This window comes from Thunnus maccoyii, chromosome 3 (assembly GCF_910596095.1).
Source record: "Thunnus maccoyii chromosome 3, fThuMac1.1, whole genome shotgun sequence".
Classification (NCBI taxonomy): domain Eukaryota; kingdom Metazoa; phylum Chordata; class Actinopteri; order Scombriformes; family Scombridae; genus Thunnus; species Thunnus maccoyii.
In genome coordinates, this window is record NC_056535.1 from 33,241,377 (window position 1) to 33,265,728 (window position 24,352).

The 24,352-nt window shown below is 37.1% G+C and overlaps 3 protein-coding genes and 1 long non-coding RNA gene across 10 annotated transcripts in view; 1 reads left to right on the forward strand and 3 right to left on the reverse strand.

Annotated features, from left to right (window-relative positions):
• Positions 1–1,728: 1,728 nt before the first annotated feature.
• On the reverse strand, positions 1,729–4,420 carry LOC121894590 (odorant receptor 131-2-like). 2 transcript variants are annotated; one of them, XM_042407294.1, is made up of 4 exons: positions 4,320–4,420; positions 3,495–3,633; positions 2,605–3,030; positions 1,729–2,253 (listed from the first exon to the last, which is right to left on the reverse strand). In XM_042407294.1, the coding sequence occupies exons 1-4, from the start codon at positions 4,382–4,384 to the stop codon at positions 1,996–1,998; spliced, it is 888 nt and encodes a 295-aa protein (XP_042263228.1). In that variant the 5' UTR covers positions 4,385–4,420; the 3' UTR covers positions 1,729–1,995. The 2 variants fall into 2 exon arrangements, with proteins under 2 accessions (XP_042263228.1, XP_042263227.1); XM_042407293.1 differs by having other exon boundaries at positions 4,276–4,351.
• A 2,950-nt stretch (positions 4,421–7,370) lies between these two features.
• Positions 7,371–12,027, reverse strand: LOC121894366 (odorant receptor 131-2-like). Its single transcript, XM_042406911.1, has 5 exons — positions 11,956–12,027; positions 11,609–11,701; positions 10,706–10,766; positions 9,818–9,937; positions 7,371–8,267 (listed from the first exon to the last, which is right to left on the reverse strand). The coding sequence occupies exons 3-5, from the start codon at positions 10,751–10,753 to the stop codon at positions 7,452–7,454; spliced, it is 984 nt and encodes a 327-aa protein (XP_042262845.1). The 5' UTR covers positions 10,754–10,766; positions 11,609–11,701; positions 11,956–12,027; the 3' UTR covers positions 7,371–7,451.
• A 3,619-nt stretch (positions 12,028–15,646) lies between these two features.
• On the reverse strand, positions 15,647–17,451 carry LOC121892228 (odorant receptor 131-2-like). The gene is made up of 2 exons (XM_042405130.1): positions 17,296–17,451; positions 15,647–16,468 (listed from the first exon to the last, which is right to left on the reverse strand). The coding sequence occupies exons 1-2, from the start codon at positions 17,449–17,451 to the stop codon at positions 15,647–15,649; spliced, it is 978 nt and encodes a 325-aa protein (XP_042261064.1).
• Positions 17,452–18,474: 1,023 nt separating this feature from the next.
• The window catches only part of LOC121892192, a 92,979-nt gene continuing 87,101 nt past the window's right edge, over positions 18,475–24,352 (forward strand). For 3 of the 6 annotated variants that reach the window (XR_006094324.1, XR_006094321.1, XR_006094323.1), the window contains exons 1-6: positions 18,475–18,598; positions 19,281–19,443; positions 19,614–19,696; positions 20,052–20,157; positions 20,466–20,609; positions 21,893–21,974. This is a non-coding gene — a long non-coding RNA (uncharacterized LOC121892192). Of the gene's footprint in view, positions 18,599–19,280; positions 19,444–19,613; positions 19,697–20,051; positions 20,211–20,465; positions 20,610–21,892; positions 21,975–24,138 lie in introns of all 6 variants that reach the window. The other 3 variants (XR_006094320.1, XR_006094318.1, XR_006094319.1) reach the window with 3 other exon arrangements.

Below are 24,352 nucleotides of genomic sequence, written 5' to 3' on the forward strand. Positions count from 1 at the left end.
GCTAATACAGCAGTGAGATGAGATTATCTTGGAGAGGTGGGGTGAGCAGTTAGAGGGACTGAGGGAGGTAGATTTCAGTTTTCAGAATTTAAAAAGTTTATTATTTTGTGTACACTTAATTTTGATTTAGTGGTTGTAAAAAAAACATTCTTAATTTTATTAATATGACCCAATACAAAAATAGGCTCATCATAGTCATGAATGTAGTCACAAAAACAAAAACAAAGGCGACTAAAAAGTTATCAGAAATCAGCTGCAGTTTGTCTTCATAATGAGACTCATTTTCAAAGCGTGAAGAGAAGAAGAGACCTAAATGAGATTTATTAATAATATATATTATTATAATAAGTGTACTGTGAACCAGTGAGCTGTGACCACTGTCATGTCAAAGAAAGACTATCAATTGTCAGATGAGGCCTCTGGAAAAAACTGTGAAGCTAATAGAGCTGCAACAAATAGTCGATTAATCATTTAGTTGATCAACAGAAAGTTAATCGCCAACTATTTTGATATTCGTTTTGAGTCATTTTTTAAATTTTCTTGTTCCAGCTTCTCAAATGTGAATATTATCTGGTTTCTGTGGTCCTCTATAATGGTAAACTGAATATCTTTGGGTTATGGACTGTTGAACGAGACAAATCAAGACATTTTAGACATTTTAGGTTGTATCTTGGGCTTTAGGAAACGGTGATTGACATTTTTCACCATTTTTTGACATTTCATGGACAAAATCAATCAATAAAGCAAATAAATCAATTAATCAAGAAAATAATCAACAGATTAATTGTCAAATCGTTAATCATTAGTTGCAGACCTCGAAGCTAAACCAGTTGCACTCACACCAAACAAATCAAACAACCTGGAAAGTTAACCATAGTTTATGTCACGTTGTTTTACTGGTTAAATGTATTGTGGATGTTTTGTCTGCACTGAGTAATTTTATTACAGTGAGATCTATTGAAGCTGTGGCATTATGTGTTGTCTCCACACAGACCCAGATAGCATACAGAAGTGGGCCACTTAAGGCAATGATGTGGCACTGCTGGCCTTCTTCTGGCCCAGACAGCAAGTAGCAAATATGGTCCAAATATCCCAAATCAAATGTGGGTCTTTTTTGGTAAAGATGCGGTGCTCTCAGGTATGTGTATTCTGGATGTGGGCCAGTTCTGGTTTATCTGGTTTGTTCTTGGTTGACATACTGCTTGCTTGTGACCCAGATCTGGGATACAGGAGCAGACTGCCCAAGTGTATCATTCCACACAGTATGTGGGCTGGATCTGGGCCACAGCAAATTTGCTATCTGAGGACACAATCAGCACATTGGACAGAGCTCACCAGAGCTCTGTATTTTTTTTTTACCTACTATTGTACATAAAAACTAATTTTGCACAGATAGAGAACGTAAAACCTGGTTTCTGGCTTTAAATAATTTGCTCCAGGATTCCACTGGGTTCTCTTGGTGGATTATAAAATTACAGACAGGATCTAAACAAGACAAAATACACATTTGCTCACTATGTGTCATATGCACCACCTCTGTGTGGAGTACTTAATGACCCTAATATGGATGCTTAACTGCAAGACTAAAACATCTCAGGTCTTATTATGCTTTATTTAAAGTGCTTTATAAACACATTTGAACAGTATTTGACATTCAGCTTCTGTATCGATCCATCCATCCATCCATCCATCCATATGTCTTGATCTTTTGATCGTATTGAGCTTATCTATATATCAGCAGAAACATTTGTTAAAAGCTGGCTTACTGTACACAGTGACATACATTTGATTCTGAAAAAGTGTTCATATTTCCAGCACTTGTTGCCTCACCATGTTTGCTGTATAAGAGACCATGAATTCAAACCAAATGAATGCCACAGAGCAATAAAAACTGTGAGCAACCTTCATCATCCTTCATTGATTTGAACTGAACCAGGAGCTCACAAGCAGCAGACTGACAGTCAGTTGGTCTTCTCTGGTGGTTTCCAGATGTTATTATTTCACCTGCAGGTTCGCTTTCAGTACCACTGGCCTGACCCTGATGATGCTGTGGCTCCAACAAGCCAGGTACCGCGTCCAGTACTTCCTGAACTGCTCATCTCGAAAACCATAGATCACGGGGCTCAGGAAACGGGGGATGATGTAGACGACCAGGAAGAAGATGTAACGAATCTCCAGACTGAGACGGGGGAAAAGGGAGATGAGAGCAGCCTGAAGGGAGGGAACCACATAGGCAAGCATGCAGAGCAGCAACTGAAACACAAGGACAAGAAACAAGCGGGATAAACTTAATACTTGTGATGATGGACTCAAATAAATATCCAACATTTACAACAAACAGTATACTTCATGATTCTCAGGTTGCTAACATCTTTCAACTGGTACAAAACATTGCAAATGAGTGATACTTTTTATAAATACTGAAAAGGTCAACAATAGTCAGAAAATGGTGAAAATACCTATCACAATATCCCAGAACCCGCGATAGTTTTTTTGACTCGTTTCATTTATAGTCCAAGTCCCAAAGATATTAATATTTTTAGATACACACAGAGTTTCTGCCCTATGTGAAGTAAAAATCCCAGCATGAGAAAGTTCACCCACCTGCACTCCATGAAGCAGCACAGTGTTCCTCGCTCTCTTCACTGAGGCCAGGCCCATGGAGGCCGCTCTTGCAGTCAGCATGATCTTGCAGTAGGTGTAGAGCAGCGTCAGAGCCACGAAGGAGAGATACACCCCGTCAAACACACAGTTCTTGTAGTAGATGGACTGGTCCTGAAAGAGGAGCGAGTGGTCACAGAAAATAGAGGTTTGGAAGAAACTTGGAGGCTCCTTGACAACGGTGATGAGGAGGTCGGTGACGGGCGGGGTGGCGGTTAGGAGGAGGATGACGTAGATGAGGAGGAGAGTGCGAGGGACGGTGCACATCTGGCTGTAGTGGAGGGGGAAGCAGATGGAGACATAACGCTCCACAGCCATCCCGGCCAGGATGAGAGGGGTGGAGCGGGTGGTGAGCACTGCTGTCATGATCTGAGAGAGGCAAAGTGGTCGTGTTGTGGTGGTCAGATGAGAGGAAAAGATAAAAAGTGGTAACATTTTACTTTATTAAGCATTTGTTAGCTGTATATAAATATTAGAACTACACTATAATGTAGTTGTAAGCTGATATAAGGACATTTTTAAGTGTTTATTAATGTACAGTACTTCTTAACATTATAAATTCTCCTATGAAGACATATTTTATAATACAACTTACAACTGTGTTTTACTATATTGTCATTATCTGTTTATATACCAGAATCCAGTTATGAATACCTTTAAGAGGAGTTATAGTTGCTGACAAATACATTAATAAACACTTATATCAACTAACAACTACATTATAGTGCTGTGTGAACCATTTTAACGGTTTATATACTGCTTGTAGATGTGAAACAGGGGGGCTATTTAGCATTATTATAGTTTTAGTGATTATTCTGTAGATTCTGGATCACCAGAAGGCAGCAGACAGATGCATGGATCTTCCTGAAGATGTAGCTGACCACGTAGAGAGCTGTTACAAGGCTTAGCTGCAGAGCATCGTTGATCACCATACTGATGAACATGATGTACCGGGGGTTCTCATAGAAGAGGCTGGAGTCAGAGATAAACAAGAGCTGAGAGAGATGGACACTGTGTGGCTGTGTGTGTGTCAGAACAGTATGATAACAGAAGGGATGCAACTCATGATTATTTTCATCAGCATTCAGATTCATCTGCTTATAATTTTTTTGATTTTGTTGTTTTGTTGTGTATAAAATGTCAAAAACAAAAAAGCTTATCAGGTAATATAATAAACTGCAAACCATGCAGCAAATCCTCACACTGGTGAAGGTGGTAACAGGGGATCTTTGCTTAAAAAATTACTTTCTACTTTAAGTAATGCTTACTGTCTGTTGGTAGACTAATTGATTAATTGACTAATTGTTTCAGCTCTAAATAACAGGATAGTTACCCTGAAGACAGTGGAGTCAAGTTAAAGCAGAGTGCTTATTCAGGAAATGACTTTACATTATGAGGTCAAATAGTCTGGGTGTAACATAGATACTGTATGTTAACACTGAAAATTGATTTATCTTATAGCCGTAGAGAGATTGATTGCATAATTTGTACATTTAGAACAATCAATAAATGTTTTACTGCAGCTTTTTGCCTGCAATTATCTGCAGGTGCTGCTTTATATATTGTTTCTAGATCTTTTACTGTGTTATGCAAAACACTGATGATTGAACATACCATGAAACTGTGTTCAGGAATAATCTCATGATGGCCGTGTGTACCTGTGTCGTAGGAAGGTGTGCACCATGGTGCTGTTAATGATACTGAGGGCGAGCCATACCAGCATGGCCACTATGTTCTTGGTGAGAGCATTAGAGAAGCTGTCTTTAGGCACGGTCACAGCGCCCCCTGTCAGTGGAGAGCTGGTATTACTCATCAGCAGGTCCAAAGGGTTGGAGGAGGTGGAGTTGAGCATCACTGACATCTCCTCCTCACAACCTGAAGGAACATAGAAATAAAAACTTATTGGGTTACAATTTCTACTCTCATTTTTTGATCGTAAGGACAATATCAAAGAATTATAAGATGCACTACAAGGCACATCTTTTGAAAAGTTTGCACACATGAGAGTACATGGATTCAAATTTTCAAATGGTTTTTACAAGAACGTTCATTGTATGTGATAACATCTAATATCCTGAACAAATAACACAAAGACGTGCAGTAAGGAATGCAGATGAGTATATAAAATGCATGAAAGGTTTATATCTTTACTGAAATGGACTAATCTTTGTCATACAGTACATAGACAATGCAGAAATTATAATAGAAAGGCAGAGTTATATTGAGATATTTTACAATATAATGTAAAGACATCCTGAGTCATACACACCTACAACCACAGATATCCCATTCACCTGTTGTCAGGTATTCATGGCTCACAGTGTTCACCCAAATCTGCAGTCAGATCAGAGGAAATCCCTTTATGAAGTATTAAGAGCTATTAAAGTCCCATTAAAAACATTTTAGTTTACTGAACAATTTTGTTACAGGATATAGTAACAGTAATATAATTCATAATTATAAATTAAAGACAAAATGTAAACATCTGAGACACTGTAACAGTGGGATTGTGGGACTCATTAGAATGTAAAATATTAGAAATACTATATTACAACTCCTGTTAAATAACTGTTTCACAGTATAAATGCATACAAATACATCATATACAAACATAGACCTCTTATCATTCTGTATGACATCACATGAAAATAATAATGTAGTTTTACTGCTGCATATTCACATATTCAACACTTTAATGTCCTGCAGTATTGATACGGTCAGAAGGACTGTAGAAGTTACAACATAAAACTTTTTCAAACTTTTTTAAAATGATAATGTAATTTAACATCAATATCAGCTGTATCATGAAGCTTTTGGAACAGAAAGTAGAGATAACAGTGATATCATATTCAGAGATGATAAAATGATTGACGACAGATCTCACCTGTTGAGTCACTGACAGTGTCAGTGACCTCCTCCTGCAGCCTGTTATCTCATATTTAAGGTTTTGTATGGATGCTTGTGTGTGTGTGTTTTGATCAGGTTGTCATAGGGATAGAGTAAAGGTCATGATGTCACAGGTTATGTTATGGATTCCTGTAATGAGCGTAAGGAGACTTCTGATCCCTGAGCCAGTGAGGAAGATGAACAGTAGAAAAACATGTTAATTGATGCTAGTCAGAGCATTATTTGAATTTAAGAGAAGAGCAGAAAGCCATCAGCTGTTGGGTGTATTCAGGATTTTATTTTCATTTTTAATCTGATAGTTCTGATTCGTGTTGAAACTGGTTTATAGAAAACTAATGAAGGACATTTTAACATCTGAGTTTTCTACTCTGGTATCAAACACCGTGAGCAATAATCTTACCAGTGTTGACCAGTCAGGTTCAGGAGGACAGAAGAGTCGAGAAATTAAACCACATCGAGACAGACTCCAAATCTAAACCACCAGTCAATAAAAAAATAGAGCTAAAACAATCAGTTGATTAATCGATTAGATGATTGACAGAACATTAATTGGTAACTATTTTTATAATCAAATAATCATCTTAGTCATTTTTTAAACAAATATGCCCAAAATGTGCTGCTTTTAGCCTCTCAGATGTGAGGATTTGAAGCTTTTCTTTGCCATATATGATAGTAAACTGAATATCTTTGGGTTTTGGACTGTTGTTTGGACAAAATAAGACATGTAAAGATGTAACCTTGGACTCTGGGGAATTATATGTATGTGTGAGACCAATATATTTTAGCCAATAATGAGACAGATTGATCTGAATGGTATTAGTAGAGGATCTCAAAGTGTTTCACTCTGCCTCCCTGTGATTTGTAGAAACTAGAAAATGACATAAATAGGGAAATTAATCCATAGCTAATGGATTTAATTGATTAAACCCCATTAGCTATAAATCATTTTATTTTATTTAACAAAAAGAAAAATGATGAATGTGTCATGTAGCAGAAATGTAGTTAGATGTAATTATAAAATGGTTTGTGCCACAGGGTCATGATCCTTTCCATTTGAGATTGAGATGCATGTGTGTGCTGCCTTGCTCTGCTCACTGTGGCAGCTTCAAGAGCCAACTGTCCTGACTGACAGGTTGGTGTTTTCTGTGTATAATATCATTATATTCCACAACTTATGTTTGGATACAGAGTGCAGTGCTGCATAGACCGGATATTGTATGGATGATTAGTACTGCACAGTATCCCAACCGCTTTATTATGGATCACACTGCTTTTCATGGCAAGACCCAACCTACTCTGCCTCTGATTGGCTTATCCTGATTATCTTACCCTAACCAGTCTCACTCCTCATGCCTAAACCTAACCAGCCCAACCAGTGAAGCCAACGAGTACTAGCAGAGTAGGCTGTGTCTTTCCAAGAAAAGCAGTGGGTTCTATATAATGCATCATAACCCCATTGAGTTGTTGTCTTTTTTGTTGTATGAGCAGGCTAGCTGTTCTAATATAACTGTGGCTCCATTCCTGTTGTCAAAAATCATTTGTTTCAATGACTACACCTGATATCATAGTTTAATTTCTACTATTTAATGTCTCAGTTAGAAAAAATAAGATGTTGTTCTCTTGCATTATATGAACAGGCAAATTTCTTCCATAAAATTCTGGAAAGTTGAACAAATAACCATAACTACAGCGTTATTCTTTTTTGTAGCAGAGGTACATATAAATAAAACATTTCTTACTGACATGAACCATCTTGCCATTATCAGTGGCTTTATTGTGACTCTATAAATACATTTTGAATGTTAACTAAACATTGAAAATCAAAATTTCTGGTTAAATAAAGATTGAATACCTTTATTTAAACCCTCTGGCTATATGATCTGTTATATGCTGTCTTTGTCCTGTGCGGCCACTTTCTGCACTCTGACTCTGCATCTGTTGCTCACAAAGTACATCTTCAGGTACTTCCTGAACTTTTTGTCTCGGACACCGTAGATGATCGGGCTCAGGAACCGAGGCAGGATGTAGACAATCAGATAGTTGGCGAATCTGATTTCTAGGATTCGGCCGGGGAAGATTAGATGCAGGACAATCTCCACGCTGGGGGAGATGTAGGAGAGCATGCACATGGCCAGCTGGGCCCCGTGGAGCAGGATGGTGTTCCTGGCTCTCTGGGCTGACACCTTCTCTGTGGAGAGGGCCCTGGCTGCAAACAGGATCCTCAGGTAGGTGAAGACCAGAGTCAGAAACACACAGGAGAAATAGATGATATCAAAAGCTTGTCTTTTGTATGCCAGGATCGGGTCTTTGAACACATTCTGGCGCAAACAGAACACCGACTGATGGAAGAAGCTCAGGGACTCAGTCGCCAGTGTGACAAATAGATCTGTAATATCCGGAGCCACACATATAAACCAAATCAACCCGATGACAATGTAAGTCCTCCTCACTGTGCAGATGTGGGAGTGCCGTAAAGGTTCGCAAATAGCAATATAGCGCTCTATGGCCATACTAGCTAAGTTGACCGGGGTGTTTCTGGTGGTGAAGACAGCCACCAGGATAAAGAAGCAGCAGAATGAGACATTTAACTTGTAGAAGATGTAGCTGAGGACAAAGAGCGTGATGGTGACAGTCAGCTGGATGGCGTCGTTGATCACCATGTGGATGAAGAGGATGTAGCGAGGGTCTTCATAAAAGGCCTGGAGGAAGACAAAGGGAGAAAGAGGGGAGTGAAGAATGGTTAGAGGTTCGGGAAAGAGATAGAAAGAGATAAAAAGAGATTAGTCTGATTATTGGTGTTGTTGGTGAGCTGGAAATAATAAATAAATAATTGATTGTAATATAATATTAGTTGTTGATTAACATGTAGTTTTCATGAGCAGACGAAGAAATAATCCTCAGAGTCTTGTAGTATGAGGCGTGATTAACAAATTAGACTAAACATTTTCTTGATTATTTGATCATTAATTATCATTAATTCTCCAATACTTTTGAAAATAGACAAAAATGACTTCACAGTTCCCAGTCCAAGGAGTTCAAGGTGATGTCCTCAAAGTGATTTGTCTGAACAACAGTCCAGAAGATAATTAGTTTACTATAAAGTGAGACAAGGAAAGACAAGCAAATCCTCACATCTGAACCCTTTTGCTTGAAAAATGCTTTAATGAATTATCAAATTGGTGGCTGACTAATTTTGTGAGATAGTGAGAGAGGTAGTGTTGATAGAGGGAGTGAGAGAAAAAAGACAGAGGTCACCAATTGTGTTTACATGCATCTATTTTATCTGTTCAGCTCATTGTTTTCTCCTGTCGGCACTTCAGCTTTTTATTAATCTGTAACATAATCAGCAGCTATTTGGCAGATTTAAGCAAAAGAGTAGATTATTTACTACAAAAGTTATTTTCATTATCTATTAATGTATTGATTAATTGATTAATCGTTTAGTCTATAAAATGTCAGATAATAGTGGAAAATGCCTGTTGTAATTTTCCACAGCAGAAGGTGACATCTTCAAATGTCTTGTTTTGTCAGAACAACAGTTCAAACCCCTAAAATATTCCATTTACAATCATTTAAAAACACACAAAAGCAGCAAATCTTTGCATTTGAGAAGCTGGAACCAGCAAATGTTTGGCATTTGTGCTTAAAGAATGACTAAAGCGATTAATCTATTATCAAAATAGTTGCTGATTAATTTTCTGTCGATTGATTAATTGATTAATTGACTAATCGTAGCAGCTCTATAAAAGTGCAGTGAATAATGCCCTTTTGAAGCATTAAACATACCTTTTCAATATTCCATATTTGAGTCTTGAAATCAATATAGAGGTAATCACAACGTGTCTAAATATTAAGAAAGTACTACATTGCTATCATTTTTCATCAGTTTTCATAATTTTTATGGAAAATGTTTGAATGACTGTGGTGAAAACTGACCAAATGTGTTATAGGGTTGGAAAAAAATTGTTTTTTTTTTTCATTCTTGAGTATTTGTGGATTAAAAGATAAATCTTTTAGTTTAAGTGTCTGATAATAGAATAAAATGCCCTTCACATTTTCCCAGAGCCCATGGTTACATCTTCAACGTCTTAACAACAGTCCAAAGCTCAAAGATATTGAATTTACAATGATATAAAACAAGAAAAGCTGCAGAGTTTTACATATGGCTGTGTGTGTGTGTGTGTGTGTGTGTGTGTGTGTGTGTGTGTGTGTGTGTGTGTGTGTGTGTGTGTGTGTGTGTTGCATGTACCTGGTGTCTAAAAAAGGTGGCAACCAAGGTGCCATTGATATAACTGAGGATGATCCAGACCAGAACCACAATCAGGTTCTTCACAAATGCTGTGGTGAAGGTGTCTCTGACGAGCATAAACTGAGCAAACAACAGAGGGAGCCAAAGAGAAGGAAATAGAAATGACTTCAATTCACATACAAGGATTCATTCATTTATCATCATTCAGTCACTGTTTCCATCAGCTGACCCCACTGACTCTTGTTTGAAATGTACTGTTGATATAAAAGTAAAAGTATAAAGTGTAAAATTTGGTGTGTTATGAGCACAAACTGCAGAAGACTTAGGAAACATGTTTAACTGATCTAAATAACTGTCAAAATGAATCAACTTTCAGCTCTACATGACAGTAATCTGGACCAGGACACAAAAAGAGCTCAGTTTGAGGTTTAATATTTAGATAAGAGGTACCAGACCAGGCAATAATTTAGTTACGTTGTGAGGACAACGATTCATGTGTGTTTAGACATACGTTCAATGTTAGAGCCATAAAGTTTGGCACCAGCAGGGTTTGATGATTTGTTTCATAGTTTATCAAAACAAAATTACCTTTTTTTATTGGAGATGTGGGCACAATGAATGAAATAATGGTGACAAATTTACTTTGCCTAAAATATTGTTGTCTTGATAAGAATTAAAGGGTTTATCTACATGTGGTGTATTTGACAAACAGAAAACCTACAGTAGCAGGCTGTTGACAAAGATTACACTGAAATAATGACCTAGAGACTTTTCACATCAAAATGCAATACAACAATACAAGCGAATCAAAAAGAGTTGTAGTTTTTCATTGCTGCAAATTTTAATTTCAAAACAAATGGTAGAGAGACTATACTCAGATCACCAGACCTGAGAAGGAAAAGTCATGTTGCCTCCAGGATCCACTGATGAGCTCATATTTCACCAAGACCTGAGAGAGAGTGAGACAAAATACAATACAAGAAATACAAATTTACAAATATATAAAGGAATTACCCTCAATCTGTGCAATTAATCAATTTTATAAATAAAAATACAAACATGTATAAGGTTAGTGTATTGAAACTGCATGATACATGTACATTATACTTAAGAACTCAAAACCGTGCAAAATAACATCTGGTATTTTATTTATGTTTTGGTCTGTTATGTTTTATAGAAAGTCATGTACTTAAACAAATCAGTGAGATTTCACACAAAGATGCTTTAAGTTATTGAGTTCTACTACCTCATTGCTATAAATGTAGATGTTTATTCCTATATTTTACTTTATTCTTTATATCCCAGAAGAGACCTGAAATTGCAAACATAAGCACTATAGTTCACCTTGTTTGGTGAAAAATAGTTCAAAACATTCCCTAAATGCTCAGGTGTTGTAAACCACAAACATTTAATTTCCTTCTTAAATTAAATTTCATGACATGCAGCGCTCTGCCATTATTCCCTTTTCACCTCCAGCCTTTTTTTCTCCCCAGCTACCTGTCTGACATGTGCATCAACCCGAACATCATGTTAAAACATATGCTAGCGTTAATTAACAAACATTGGTGCATAAAGGCCTGAAAATTTGTACATAATATCATTATTTATCTCTAGAGGTATATTATAAAACTTTCTTACTTATCTTACTTTTGCAAACCTCAGTCAGCTGCTGAAATGTTACTGTTCTGCTGTATTTTTCAGTACAAAAAACATTAATTGAATCAAACAATTACAATGTTACACAATGTGTGAATTTGGCAGTGCAAAAGTGGTATTTAAACTGAGCTTTACCTTAAATGTAGAAACAAATACGGCAGTCTTAGCAGTCCCAGTGCGCCTTGGGATAAACACTGGCTGTCAGCTTGCAAGATTTTGCTTAAATCACTATCAGGCAAAAGATCACATTACATGTGAATTCCTCCAAATATAAGGGCACCTTCCAGCACAAAGAGTGTTTAAATGACATATTTTAAAATCTTAAATATATTACAATTTAAATTTTGAAATGTAAATATGTGAACAGATTAACTGCCGACATGTGAGCAAACTCACATAGTAATATTGTTTGCCAAATAGTAAAAATTTAAATGTTTGAATCATCATCTACTTCTCCACCATCTCTCTCCTGTTGCACCTACCTGAGTCCAAGTCAGACAGAGGTGGCAGGCAGCTCGACAGATGAGCCTTTATAAACATCAGAACTGGGCTTGATTGATTTTTTTAGTCGTCGTCCTCCTCAGTGTTCACCAGAGAAGGGAAAAGTAGAAGATGATGATGATGATGATGACGACGACAGTGAGGTCAAAGCATCATTTTTCATCCTGTGATGTGACTTTATAAATTTTATTTACACTTTCCTTGGTTTCCTTGGTTTTCCCCTGAATTTTAAACTCTGTTTAAAAACAGAGCCTGATGTCACTCAGGGGATCCATCCCACTGGCTTGCATTTAGGCAACTAAGAAATAAATGTACAGCCTCTATAATGAAAGCCAAATCAAATTATTATTTAGAAGTAATTTGCTGCTCATATTCAAATCCGGCAAAATTCTGGAGGGCAGTAAATTCTATGAAAAATAAAAAACTGTCTTTCTTATCCAACCAGAAAGAAATCTGCCAACCTTTAATAAGCATTTTGCTGATGCTGGTCATTTATTTAAACATGTGTATACAGGACCCACACCTATTAATAGTGTTTGTATATACCCTGTAAACCACACCTCTCAGTTCACATTACAACCTATTTCTCCTTGTGATGTAGCCAGTGCACTACAAACCATTGATCCCCGGAAATCAACTGGAGCAGATAAACTCAATCTGTTCTTTCTTCGCTTTCTACTCCATTTGTCACTGAGCAAATAACACACATATTTAATTTTATACTAATCTTACTGTTCCTTTGTACGAGGGATGAGACAACAGCTATCTCAATAATTATTGGCCAGTACCAGTAACAAAAGCTGTTCCACAAGGATCAGTTCTGGGCCCTGCCTTGTTTACAATTTATATTAAGAATACTTCTCTAACTGACTGTAATGCCCACTCTCTTTACGCAGATGACACTATTCTGTATTGTTTTTCTGACTCTGAACAACTTGCTGTTGAGAACCTACAACTTTCTTTTACTGCTCTTCAAGATGCACTTGTCAACCTTAAACCAGGACTCAATGCAAGCAAAATAAAGTTCATGCTTTTTTTTAGAGCAAGAGATATTGATTTTAACAGTCTACACCTATCCGTGCTGAATGGTAGTAATATTGAGAGTCACAGAATATAAATATCTAGGTATTTGGCTTGGACTATAGGACCCTACCAAACCTGCTCTACTAACTGTCTTATGCTTCAAGTCCCGCAGGTTTATTTTGATCTTGGAAAATCTGCCTTTAGTTTTTATGCACCAAATGCATGGAATTATCTTCAACACATCCTCAGGGTCGACACTCTTGCTACCCCTGGAAAATTCAAGACGATGATCTGAAACCACTTCACCTCAGCATGCAGTTGTTTTCACTGAGTATTATCCTCTTTGATTTGTTTAACTGCATATTTCTCTGTATCTCGATATCAATGCAAATGAGAGAAATCTCAGTGATTTTCGGGGTTTAAATAAAGGTTTTGAATTGGCTTTCATGCCATTGATTGAATCTTTGTCATTTGAAGAAGTCCAGTGTTGTGATGTACTGTCAGCTGCACTGTAGCATCCTTGGATATAACTGTTGACTAATGTTTCCTGATATTAGAGCAGTTTTCCTCAAATATATCGAGGAATGTGATGAATGCAGCCATATAGGGCACATTTGAGAGGCTGGAACTAGTAATTTGGTAAATTACTTTGATAAATCATGTAATGATTAATCTGATAAAGAAATTATCTATTCATTTTTAATTGATAGACTAATCAATTAATTGACCCTGAATTAAACATTAAATTATGTGAAGATCAAGATGTAGCTTAGCTCATTTGTATCGAAAGTAATGTGAAAAATGGAGTAAGGCCATATCATATCATATTGTTTGCAATTCACCAGCAAAACAAACACAATTTTGATGTTTGTTGGTCATGTTTAAGATGCTCAGCATCTTAGATTAACATCTTGCAGGGATTTGGTCTTAAACCAAACTATTGGACAAACTGAGATTATGATTTGGTGATTGTGCTGGGTGAAAAATCAAGGAATTAAAATTATTAAAAGTCATTCTAATTAATCATGAAGGGAGGATGATTGCCTACCAAATATCATGGCAACACATCTAATAAATGCTAGAGGAAAAGTCAGAGGATCACCAAAGTTATCAGGATTCATCCTCTGGGAAACATGAATGCCTGTATACAGTTTCATATCTATCCATTCAGCAGTGTTTGATATTTTAGTTTGGTGACCACCTCCAGAAGTTGAATAAATTACTCAGTCATCATACTCCATGTCCCCTTAGTTCCATCACATTGGCAGTTTATTTTACCCTCTAGGGGAGAGTGTTTTTTACATAGGAGTTACACTTGTATATTACGTCTTATTAAGAGATTGCTTTATTTTAATCATTGAGATAAGGTTTTTATTAAGTGACTGTATAACTTGTGATAAAATTGTACTGTATCAGCCTCTGTTTACCACAGTTGCCATCATAACCATTTTGCAATATACAAAATATTTTATACAAAATCATCATTTATATCTAGTCTCAGTGACCATTTTGGATGTACTGAGAAGGAATGAAAGGGAAGAAATGGAAAATTTGAAAATATTCCCAAAAAATTTGAGAACATTGGTTCCCAACTGGTCTTGCCTCAGGGTCCAGATTTTCCCTCAGGTATCAGGTCATGGTCCACACACTGACTTAACACCCACTCAGTACATTTCCATCCATCTATTCCACCTGTCAGTGGATTCAAACCCATGACCTTCTTGTTGTGATGAGACAGGGCCCCTTAACAACATGAAAACTAAAATAACTTAAGTACAACTGAGGCTTAAAGCTCAATAACATAAGAAGCATTGTAGCAAGAGAGTGATATTAGGGCTTAAAACGAACATTTAAAAAAACATTAGAAGCACTGCAACAGCAATTACAACTAATTCAGTCTTAGTCAAAACTATTTTTACACTTCTAGGTCCTACTACTAAAACTAACTGTAAACAAGCCTGATACAAAGAACAGGGAAATACAACATCTGCAGTTTGAAAATGATAAAGAGAAGAAATGTTGTTATCAAGCTAGGTTTCAAACCAGGCCAGTATTTCACTGCATAAAACATAACTTTTTTCTTCTTTTTTCTGTTCAATGTCAGTAAAGTCAAGAGGAATATATTCTATGTCACTTTTGTTCAACCTGTTGTGAAGCAAACTTCTCCGTCTCTGGAAAATCGCTAGAGTCAACAGATGTGCAAGGCGAGGGTCACGTGACCCACAAAGCCTTGAAATCAATAGGCGACTGGTACTGTAAAGTTTCATGTGGTAGTGCTGCTACTAACTAGAATGCAGGAAATGGTACTTTGAAATAAAAGTGTTGTTCTGGAAACTACCTACATTTCAAAGTTTTTAAAATTTTTAACAAGGTCAAATGCTCACAACCCACTCAGAAAAAGTGGACCGCAACCCACCAATTGGGAACCACTGGTATAGAAATGTATTTATGGTGCTCATAGCACGTGCATTTAAAATACCATTGCTACTGAAACATAAACAAAAAATGAAAATAAAACCACAATAATTTAATGTAAATTATCATGTTATATATACTGTTGATCAATTTATGATAGATAAAGATAAATTTACTATGTAGATGTTACATAATATATTGTTTGCTTGAATGTGTTTGGAGACAGAGAAACTTTCAGTGCAGTTTTGCAGCAGATCTCACGCTTGACATGATGATATTTTCTGGATGGCTGCTCATGCTCACTTTACAAAGCACATACCTTCTCATATATCTCCTGAAGGTCTGGTCTCGTAGTCCGTAGACAATGGGACTAACAAACCGTGGCAGGATCTGGACAATGACATAGGAGGCAAAGCGTATGGCCAAGAACTGTTTAGGTAATAAGTAGAGCAGACCTTTTTCAAACATGGGTCTCGCGTAAGTAAGCATACATAACAGCAGCTGAAAGCCGTGGAGGAGAATAGTGTTTCTGGCTTTTTTAATGCCTATAGTTGCTTTCTTGGCAGCAAACAGAATCCTGAAGTAAGTGTATAAGAGTGTGAGCCAAACCAGGACAAGACAGACAATGTGTGATGCATCCCTCTTCTTCAGGCTGTAGTTGCTTCTGAACACGTAATCTCTGGCACATAACACTTTTGAGTAAAAGAACTGCAGAGGTTCTGTGGCCAGGAGGATGAAGATATCTGGTAGGATGGACAATGCACTCGCAACCCAGATCAAACCGATCAGGATATAGGTTTTCTGGACAGTACAGATCTGTGCATGCCGGAGGGGAAAGCAGACAGCGATGTAGCACTCGACCGCCATGCCAGCTAAATTTAGTGGGGTGTTGAGGGTGGTGAGGATGGTAATGGTCAGCATGATGAGGCAGAAGGGTACATTGATTGTGTACAGGGTGTAGCTGATGATGTGGAGAAGAGTTGACAGAATCAGCTGCATCATGTCATTTATCACCAGGTGGATGAACAGAATGTAACGAGGGTTTGAACTGAAGATCTGAAAGATACAATTAGTGAAGACAAGGTGTTCAAGCATAGGAAGTTTATAATTATATTATTTAGTAAATTATGACTTTAGTCATTTGTTGCTTTTGTTTTTAAAAATAAAGGAAATATTTCACTACATGACATTAAAAGCAGAATATGCAGTCAGCTTTAGTTGACTCCCACACTTGACACAATAATGAATTTCATAACTTAAGAATATTTGAACAACATGCTAATGATTATTGCAAATTTAGCCCAAATAAATGACCAATAAATGAACGCCACCTTGCCTTTGAGAGGTAGGTTGTTTTGGTTTTTTTTTGTAAATAACAGCACATTATGTAATCTGTTAATCTATGTATGATAAGTAAAAAAAATCACAGATTTAAAGAAAAGATTTTCCTGAATATGACTGACTGATGCATAAAAATAGAGAACATAACATTGCAAGCAGGGAACAAATTATATTATTGTATTTAATGGCAGTTCTGTCTTACATGGTTGTCTTATATTTTTGCCAACATTTTTATGGTACTCTTTTGCTTCAGCTTGATACGATTCTTGTTTCTTTTATAACTTGCTATTATCCTAGATATTTAAATTGGGCATAATGCATAATTTACTCCTCTCTAGTTGATCTCATATGTTTTTAAAAAACAGATTTGTTTAAGCTATGAAAATTCAAAATTTGACACTTGTTTGCCTAAAGCAGAGTGGGAAAGATGATTTGAAGAGAAAGGCAGAGAGATATTTGCATGTTAGAACCATCCTCTTCTGCTGTGTCCTAATTCTTTTGTATTTCTTGCACATACATAAAAGCAATGACAAATTTCAGACCTGGTGCTTTCTGAAAGTGTGGACCAGGGTGCCGTTGATGTAGTTGATAGAAATGCAGAGGGCTGTGACAATCACATTATTGGTCACAGCTGTGGTGAAGCGGTCCCGCTGATTCCCAATTACAGTTAAAGTGCCGTTGACAGATGACAAATTCATGTCTGAAATGACAGGATCCTTTCTGTCTGATATAAGGAAAGGAAAATAAAATAAAAATAAGTCAATAAGATAACAATAACAATAAGTCATCCTTTTTAAATCTAGTGTTTCTATGAAACATTTGCAATTTATTGCCTCTTTGGGGAGTGTTTTCTGGCTATGCTGAAACTGTTCAACTTCAAACTTTATCAGCTATCTCAGAAGAGATGGTCCAGAACTGGCTGAAGTTGATGATAATCCTCTGGAGGAACCACTGTTGGATACCAGCTGGACAATTGTCTCATATATTACTGAATGTTATAAAAAATACACTTCATTACACTTTTCCCATTTGTGGCTACATAATACACACAATAATTTGCAGTGCACACAGTATCAGTATCAGTCCAATGCAATATTAGCAGTAAGTATGAAAAGACTATACTTACTAACAGGGCGGCACATAACCAGTCTGTCGTGGATGTTGATGCAAGGAGTTTATATAGGTTGTTAGAAGACATCTGGGATTATGTTGGCCTGTATTTTTCTCTGTGTGTATATGCATGTTAAAGGAATATTTTCACATTTTGGGAAATATGCTCATTTGCTTTCTTTTCATTATTATTATTAAGATTTTTTTTTTAGATTTTTTTTTTTTAGATTTTTTTTTTAATTAAATGTATTTATTTTACTTTGAGTAAAATGTAATTAATCCATTTAAAATAATTATTTTAAAATAATTATTTTAAATGAAATAAATCAATCAATAATTATTTTTTAATTTAATTAATTTGAAGCGAGGGCTTTTAAGTTGAATCTGATACAGGAAGTGGCATTCGGCCGACCAATAGTGTAACGCCATCACTCAGTCATGTGGCATTCGGTCGACCAATTGTGTAACTCGGGCCGGCCCCGCTGTTGCCAGGCAAAAAAATCATCTCCGTGTTTAGGACATGCGTAGTGCGATATCTAGTGACGACAGTTGGCGGGCTTCAACTTTATTCACCGACAGCAAACGAACCGCCGACTGCTACTGCGGCAAGTAACCTATACCTGCCTATAATGTGAAGTTATTTTAATAAACCGTCCTACACATATAATATTGATGTATTGTTTTTATAAAGAAGGTAAAATAGCGCTAGATATGACCCTCGAGAATTAACTTATGGTAATTTACAGTTTACTAACGTTAATTTGAACTCAGCTGTGTTCAGTGAATGTTTTAGCTAACGTTAACCGTTAGTTAGTACAAATTAACCTAACTGACATACTATTGCGCTCGACTTTATGCCGCTTCTCCCAAAATCAAAGGCAGTAATGTTATACCCCTTGTAAAACAGTTGTCTTTTTTGTTGTATGGATTAAACAAATGAGATACAACTTGTTAGCTAAATTTGTCAGTTTCAGAGGTGCTGGTAGGGAGATAACCTTTGGCCAGAGCTAGGCTAGCTGTCGTCTCTGGTTTCTAGTCTTTATGCTAAGCTAAGCTAAGCTAAGCTAAGCTAAGCTAACCAGCTGCTGACTCCAGCAATACAATTAACTACAGACATGAGAGTGGTATTATATTGATCTTCTCAACTAACTGGTGAATAAGCATATCTCCCCAAAATGTCAAACTATTCTCTTTATTGTGTTATGAAATGAATTTGAAGGACATAAACAAAAAACATTTAAAAAGTAATTTTTTGATCAAGTTCAAATTTGAATGTAAGTTACAATTGACAGTTTTGGACCTCGGAACCATATTCTAGACTAGGTAAACTAATCTACATGATGAATGACTATACATACTGTACAAGCATGCACCCTTGTCTTGCCATACCATTATATTTAACATGTGTCTCTGTCAGTTTCTGTGGGCCCACTGGCAGTCAGACCCCTGCTATGCCTTTTATGGAGTGGATGGCACCACCTGCCCCATATTACCTCAGCCAGATAGAAGACTTGTCCCCATCCTCTTTGAAGGAGCCACCCTGCACCGCCATGGCACCAGAACAGTCTGATACAGAGAAGGTATCTTTACAACAGGTCCATATTTTTGTGTATTATTGTTGTATGGAGGCAGAATAATTCAATTAACAATCGTGAAAAGAAACTGATTGATATATGATCATATGTCTAGCAAAATTATTTCTATCAGGTTTAAATACTTAAACTGTGTTTCATACCATGATTATACACAGGCTGAGATATGTACAGCTCTGAGCCCACTGTATGAGGTCATCAGCAACAACAGCAGTCCTGCCATAAGATTCATAACCAGCAGGTAAACTTTTATTTAGTTTATTTTCTGGATTTTCAGGGCACTGGCTAAAATGGCAAATACTAAACTCTAATATTTTAGTATTAAAATGTTCAGGGTCTCTCCAGATTTATTTCACGGAACCTTTAAGAATATAGAACTTTCTATCATAGTGTACAGAATCTTGAACTTATGAAAGCAAAGACAGTTCAGGAATGGCAATCCACTCCTCTAGAGACCTGCTGTGTTTAACTGGCTACAGTTAAACACAGCAGTTTAACTGGCTGTGTTTAACTGGCTACAGTTAAACACAGCAGCTTTACTTTAGCTTTACTACTAAAAAGATGTATTTTGGACTTTTAAAATCTCCAACCTCTAGATGCTGCTTTATCCCGGTGCCCTGACTGGGAGTGCTGGCCAGTGTTTTGAAGCCATGGTAGAGAGAGGGGGTCCTCTAGGGGAGCTGGTCCAGCGGACTGACCTCAGTGCGTATCTGACTATCCTGGGCAACAACCTGACTTGCGGCACCTCGCAGCAGGTGCTGCAAGTTTGTTTTGGAAAGTAATGTCTTTGTACAGAAGCAAAAGTATTTTAATAGTTAATTGGATAACTTGGTCAGGTTCCAGCTTGATAGGTGCTGCTCCAGGCCGAGGTAGATGTCTAATCCAGAGGCTCCTGACCTTTGATAAATAAAAATAAATAAAATAAAATACAGTAAAAAAGACTAGAAAACCTATTTCATGATAAAGCTTTTACTCATTTCTAAAACATATTTTGTTTTCATCTATTTCAGGTCCACATAGGGTGTTGTGTGTGGCCTCTTTGTCAAGGAGTTAGCTGTGGCCATTTGGGGACATCTACCCTGAAAACACGGAGGTCAACCACCAAGGGGGAGCAAAACACCCCTTGACACTAACAGAATGGAAGTCACTGAGAGGTATGTTTACTAATGAAAAATTTGGATTATCATTTTGCATATTTTAGGAATAATGTTACATCAGTGGACCGATCACGTGATGAGTGATAGAAATAATTATTCATTGATCCCACATGTCTAAGCTTCATAGTGATTTTTTTTTTTTAATTTAAACTGAGATTACACATTATATGCAGTAAACATTTCAGTGCAAGAGCTACTCTAACAAACTGACAGCTGTCTTATGTGTGCACAGTCAGTGTTATAACAGAAGGACACGCAGAGGTTTTATTCTGAGCTGAGGCTGAATTCACGCTGTGTAATATTTGAATGTGAGAGAAAAAACACTGTTCAAAGAAATGATTGATGTGGATGAAAGTTTTAACTTAAGAAGGTCCTGAGTAACAAACTATTATCCAACCAGGATTTAGATTCTGACTTACAGTAAACATGACATGTGAGAGCACTGTAATGTGTGTTTAGCCTGTGTCACCCCCTGGCTATCTCAGCACTGTTTATACCAGAACATTAACCCTTGTGTAGCTTTTATTATGAAGTACAGGGCCGACTCCGACTATGTTGGTAGATTTTAAATTGAAGCCCCAAAAGATTTAGATTGGAGCCCCCAAAAAAGTGCAACCTCCAGTCCAAGAACTTCAGATATGAATTTGCACTAAAATGCGACAATGGTGCCTCCAGCCCAGACAAAGTTCTCCCAGTCCTCCAGACAAAAAGACAAGTGGGGGTCAAGGTGCCATTCAGTGAGTGTTTGGTGACATTGCCTGAGGTAACACATGAAAAAGAAGAAGGCAGGAAAAACACTGAGAAGGGAGAACTTGTAGACTAGGTTTAAAATAATTGTTAGTTGCAGCCCTGGCTGTGTGTTGTTGCATGTGTGAGATGGTGTTTTGGCTTAACCCTGAATACAATGAATTACAATAATGATTTTTGAGATGCTACTCAGTTGATGAAAACTTGATTCAATGACATTTGTAACTTGTTTGTCAAATGAAAGGTCACTAATATTACATCAAGGTTTCTGGCTGCAGTTTTGACATTTGCAAACAGGGAGCCAAGATGTTTTTACAAAACTGGGATGGACTTTGAAGGACTAAAAAGAATATTTTCAGATATTTATTTCATTTAGCTGGAGAAAGTTTTGGGACATCTTTCTTTCTTTTTGACAGACAAGATAGTAAGTTATGAAAGCTGCCTTCTTCACTGGTTTTTAATGGAACATAAATTTGCATGTCATCTGCATAACAATAGTACTGAATATTGTGTTTATGTACGATATGTTCCAGTGGCAGAATGTTTATGCAGAACAAGGGGCCAAGGATGGAGCCTTGGGGAACACCACAAGTAAGAGAGGCTACAGAAGAAGAGGTACAATATCACAGACTACTACAGAAAGAGTTCTGTTTGATATCAACCCTTGTTTTAGATTTAAAATCTTAATCAATTTAATTTTTGTGCCTCAAGTACAGAGCTTGAGCCACTAGGAAGTTACCCTAGCTTAGCATTAACATTGAAAGCAGGGGGAAACGGCTAGATTGTTCAAAGTGAGAAATTATTTATTAATGATTAATTAACATGTTGGATCTTGTATGTTTACTCTATATGCAAACAAAAATTTTAGCCGGGTACAGTGAATATTCCACGTTTGATACAGAGACTTGCGCTAAAACCAGCACTCACTTACCGCATTACTGCATCAACCTTTGCTATAGCCAGAGAAGCTGCACACAAGTGCTGGGCAGATGGATGTTTGTCAAGAAATTGCTGCACCATTTAACTCTATCTAAAACCACAAATGGTCTCAAATAAACTTGATACAATGTGTTAAGCAGTGAGGTTTAGAGTTGCTGGTACACATATTTTTACACTTTGCATAGAGGCATGCTAGCAGTGTCTCCTTACTTCCAGTCTTTATGCTATGCTAGGCTTACCATGACCTGGCTCACAATCAGCTTTATTGACCAAATACGTGTGAACACACAAGGAATTTTGCACTTTCCAGTGGCTCACAATGTACTCACATTCAATATACTGAAAGATAAAAATACAGCTACAGTGGGGGTATCAGAGCTCATAGAGCTAAGGGGGAATGCAGATTCGATTTGTCACTACAAACAATGCCTTTCACATTACATCTACTCATTTAATATTACTATTCAATTCAATTAAATTCAATATTCAGTTTGCTAATTGTAAAATACCATTCCCTGAGTATCAAGCTTTCTGCTAATGATGCTGTGAAAATGAGCAGAATGAAAATACAGCTAGAGCACAAGATTCAAGTCTCTTTTATCTGATGGACTTGGGGATTACACACTCAAGCAGTTGTTATTCGATCTGTCTCAGTTTTTCAACACAAAGCAAACAGAGCTATACAGCGTTCATGTTACACACCAATTTGGTAAGGACTAAGTTAATAGCAGGGCATCATCAAGCAGGGATCATTTCCACATGAGTAAACATTAATGGCAGATTTCATGCCCTGGATCCACAAAACCTCCTTAGTTTTAAGATATTCTTCAAAGTCATATTTCTAGTCTTATAAGTTAAGGGAAGTTGAGAAAAAAATGCAGAAAGCATCCATATTTCCTATGTTTAGAAAACAGTTTTTGGTGTTTGAGGCAGTAAAACCTATATGTGGTTAATTTCCTGAAGTTGCTATGCTAATAGTAACAAAACCACTGATTTCTTTTGTCCTCTGAAATAATTGTATATGAAACAGTGTTTCCCCTATCATTGTACAGGCCTAATGGGCTGCCAGGCCAAAAAATACTCTTTTTTTATTGCCGAAAATAATGCCAAATATCCATTCATTTGGAAATCAATAATCATTTGCGTTTGGGAGCCTCTGTGCGGCGCTGCTCTGTGTCGCTGCCTGGGAAACTCTTGACTCCTGGCCAAAATATCTGTGCTTTTTAAACGCACCCAACCTGAATCTGGTGACAGTGGCAAGGGTCACATCTTGCACCTCTCTGGACAAAAGTTTCACAATCAGAGCATTAGTGAGTCCTTACAACGCTGCACACAGTAGACTTGTGCACCGAAGGAACAGGTGGAACCAAAGCACAACACGATAACGCACCGCAGTTAGAGCACAACTATGGTATTGTAAGTTTGCAATCTGTTCAGTATATTGCAGCCCAATACAACAACAACACTACGGCTTCAAAACATAACACTGAGTTGAATCAAAGCTCTCTGACAAACTGTTAACAAAAATGTATATAAGCTTTACAAATGTAAACTTTATTGCAGGCTATTGTAAAGTACTTGATTTGTGATTATATTGTATTGGCTTGCAGGTGTTCCTTTTTGGTCCACCCTGTTTTTAGGTCAATCACTTCATTTAGATGTCTTATCTTTGCTGGGCCATGTCATCATAGTGTTAGTGTGATGTGGAGTGTTGAGATTTTTATGTATTGTGTCAAGTGAATCAGCTCAGGTTTAATCATAACGTGAGAATGTGTTCTTTGAGGCCAAATGTAAAGTGTGAACTGCAAGAAAAATTATGTTAACTGCTGCTCTTTTTCAGCTGCTGTTGCTGGTTAACTGGTAGCACATCACACCTCTTCCAATCCACTCTGTTTGGGTCTGTTGGGATTGACCACATTTTGGATGGAGTTTAATTATCCTTGTGTCTATTTGGATTGAGTTGGACTGTCCTGAATTTTAGACCTGTGAAAATGTCTAGTCCATATACCGTCAAGTTAATAAAGCAATTATTCTGTTGTAGTTTAAATAAGGGA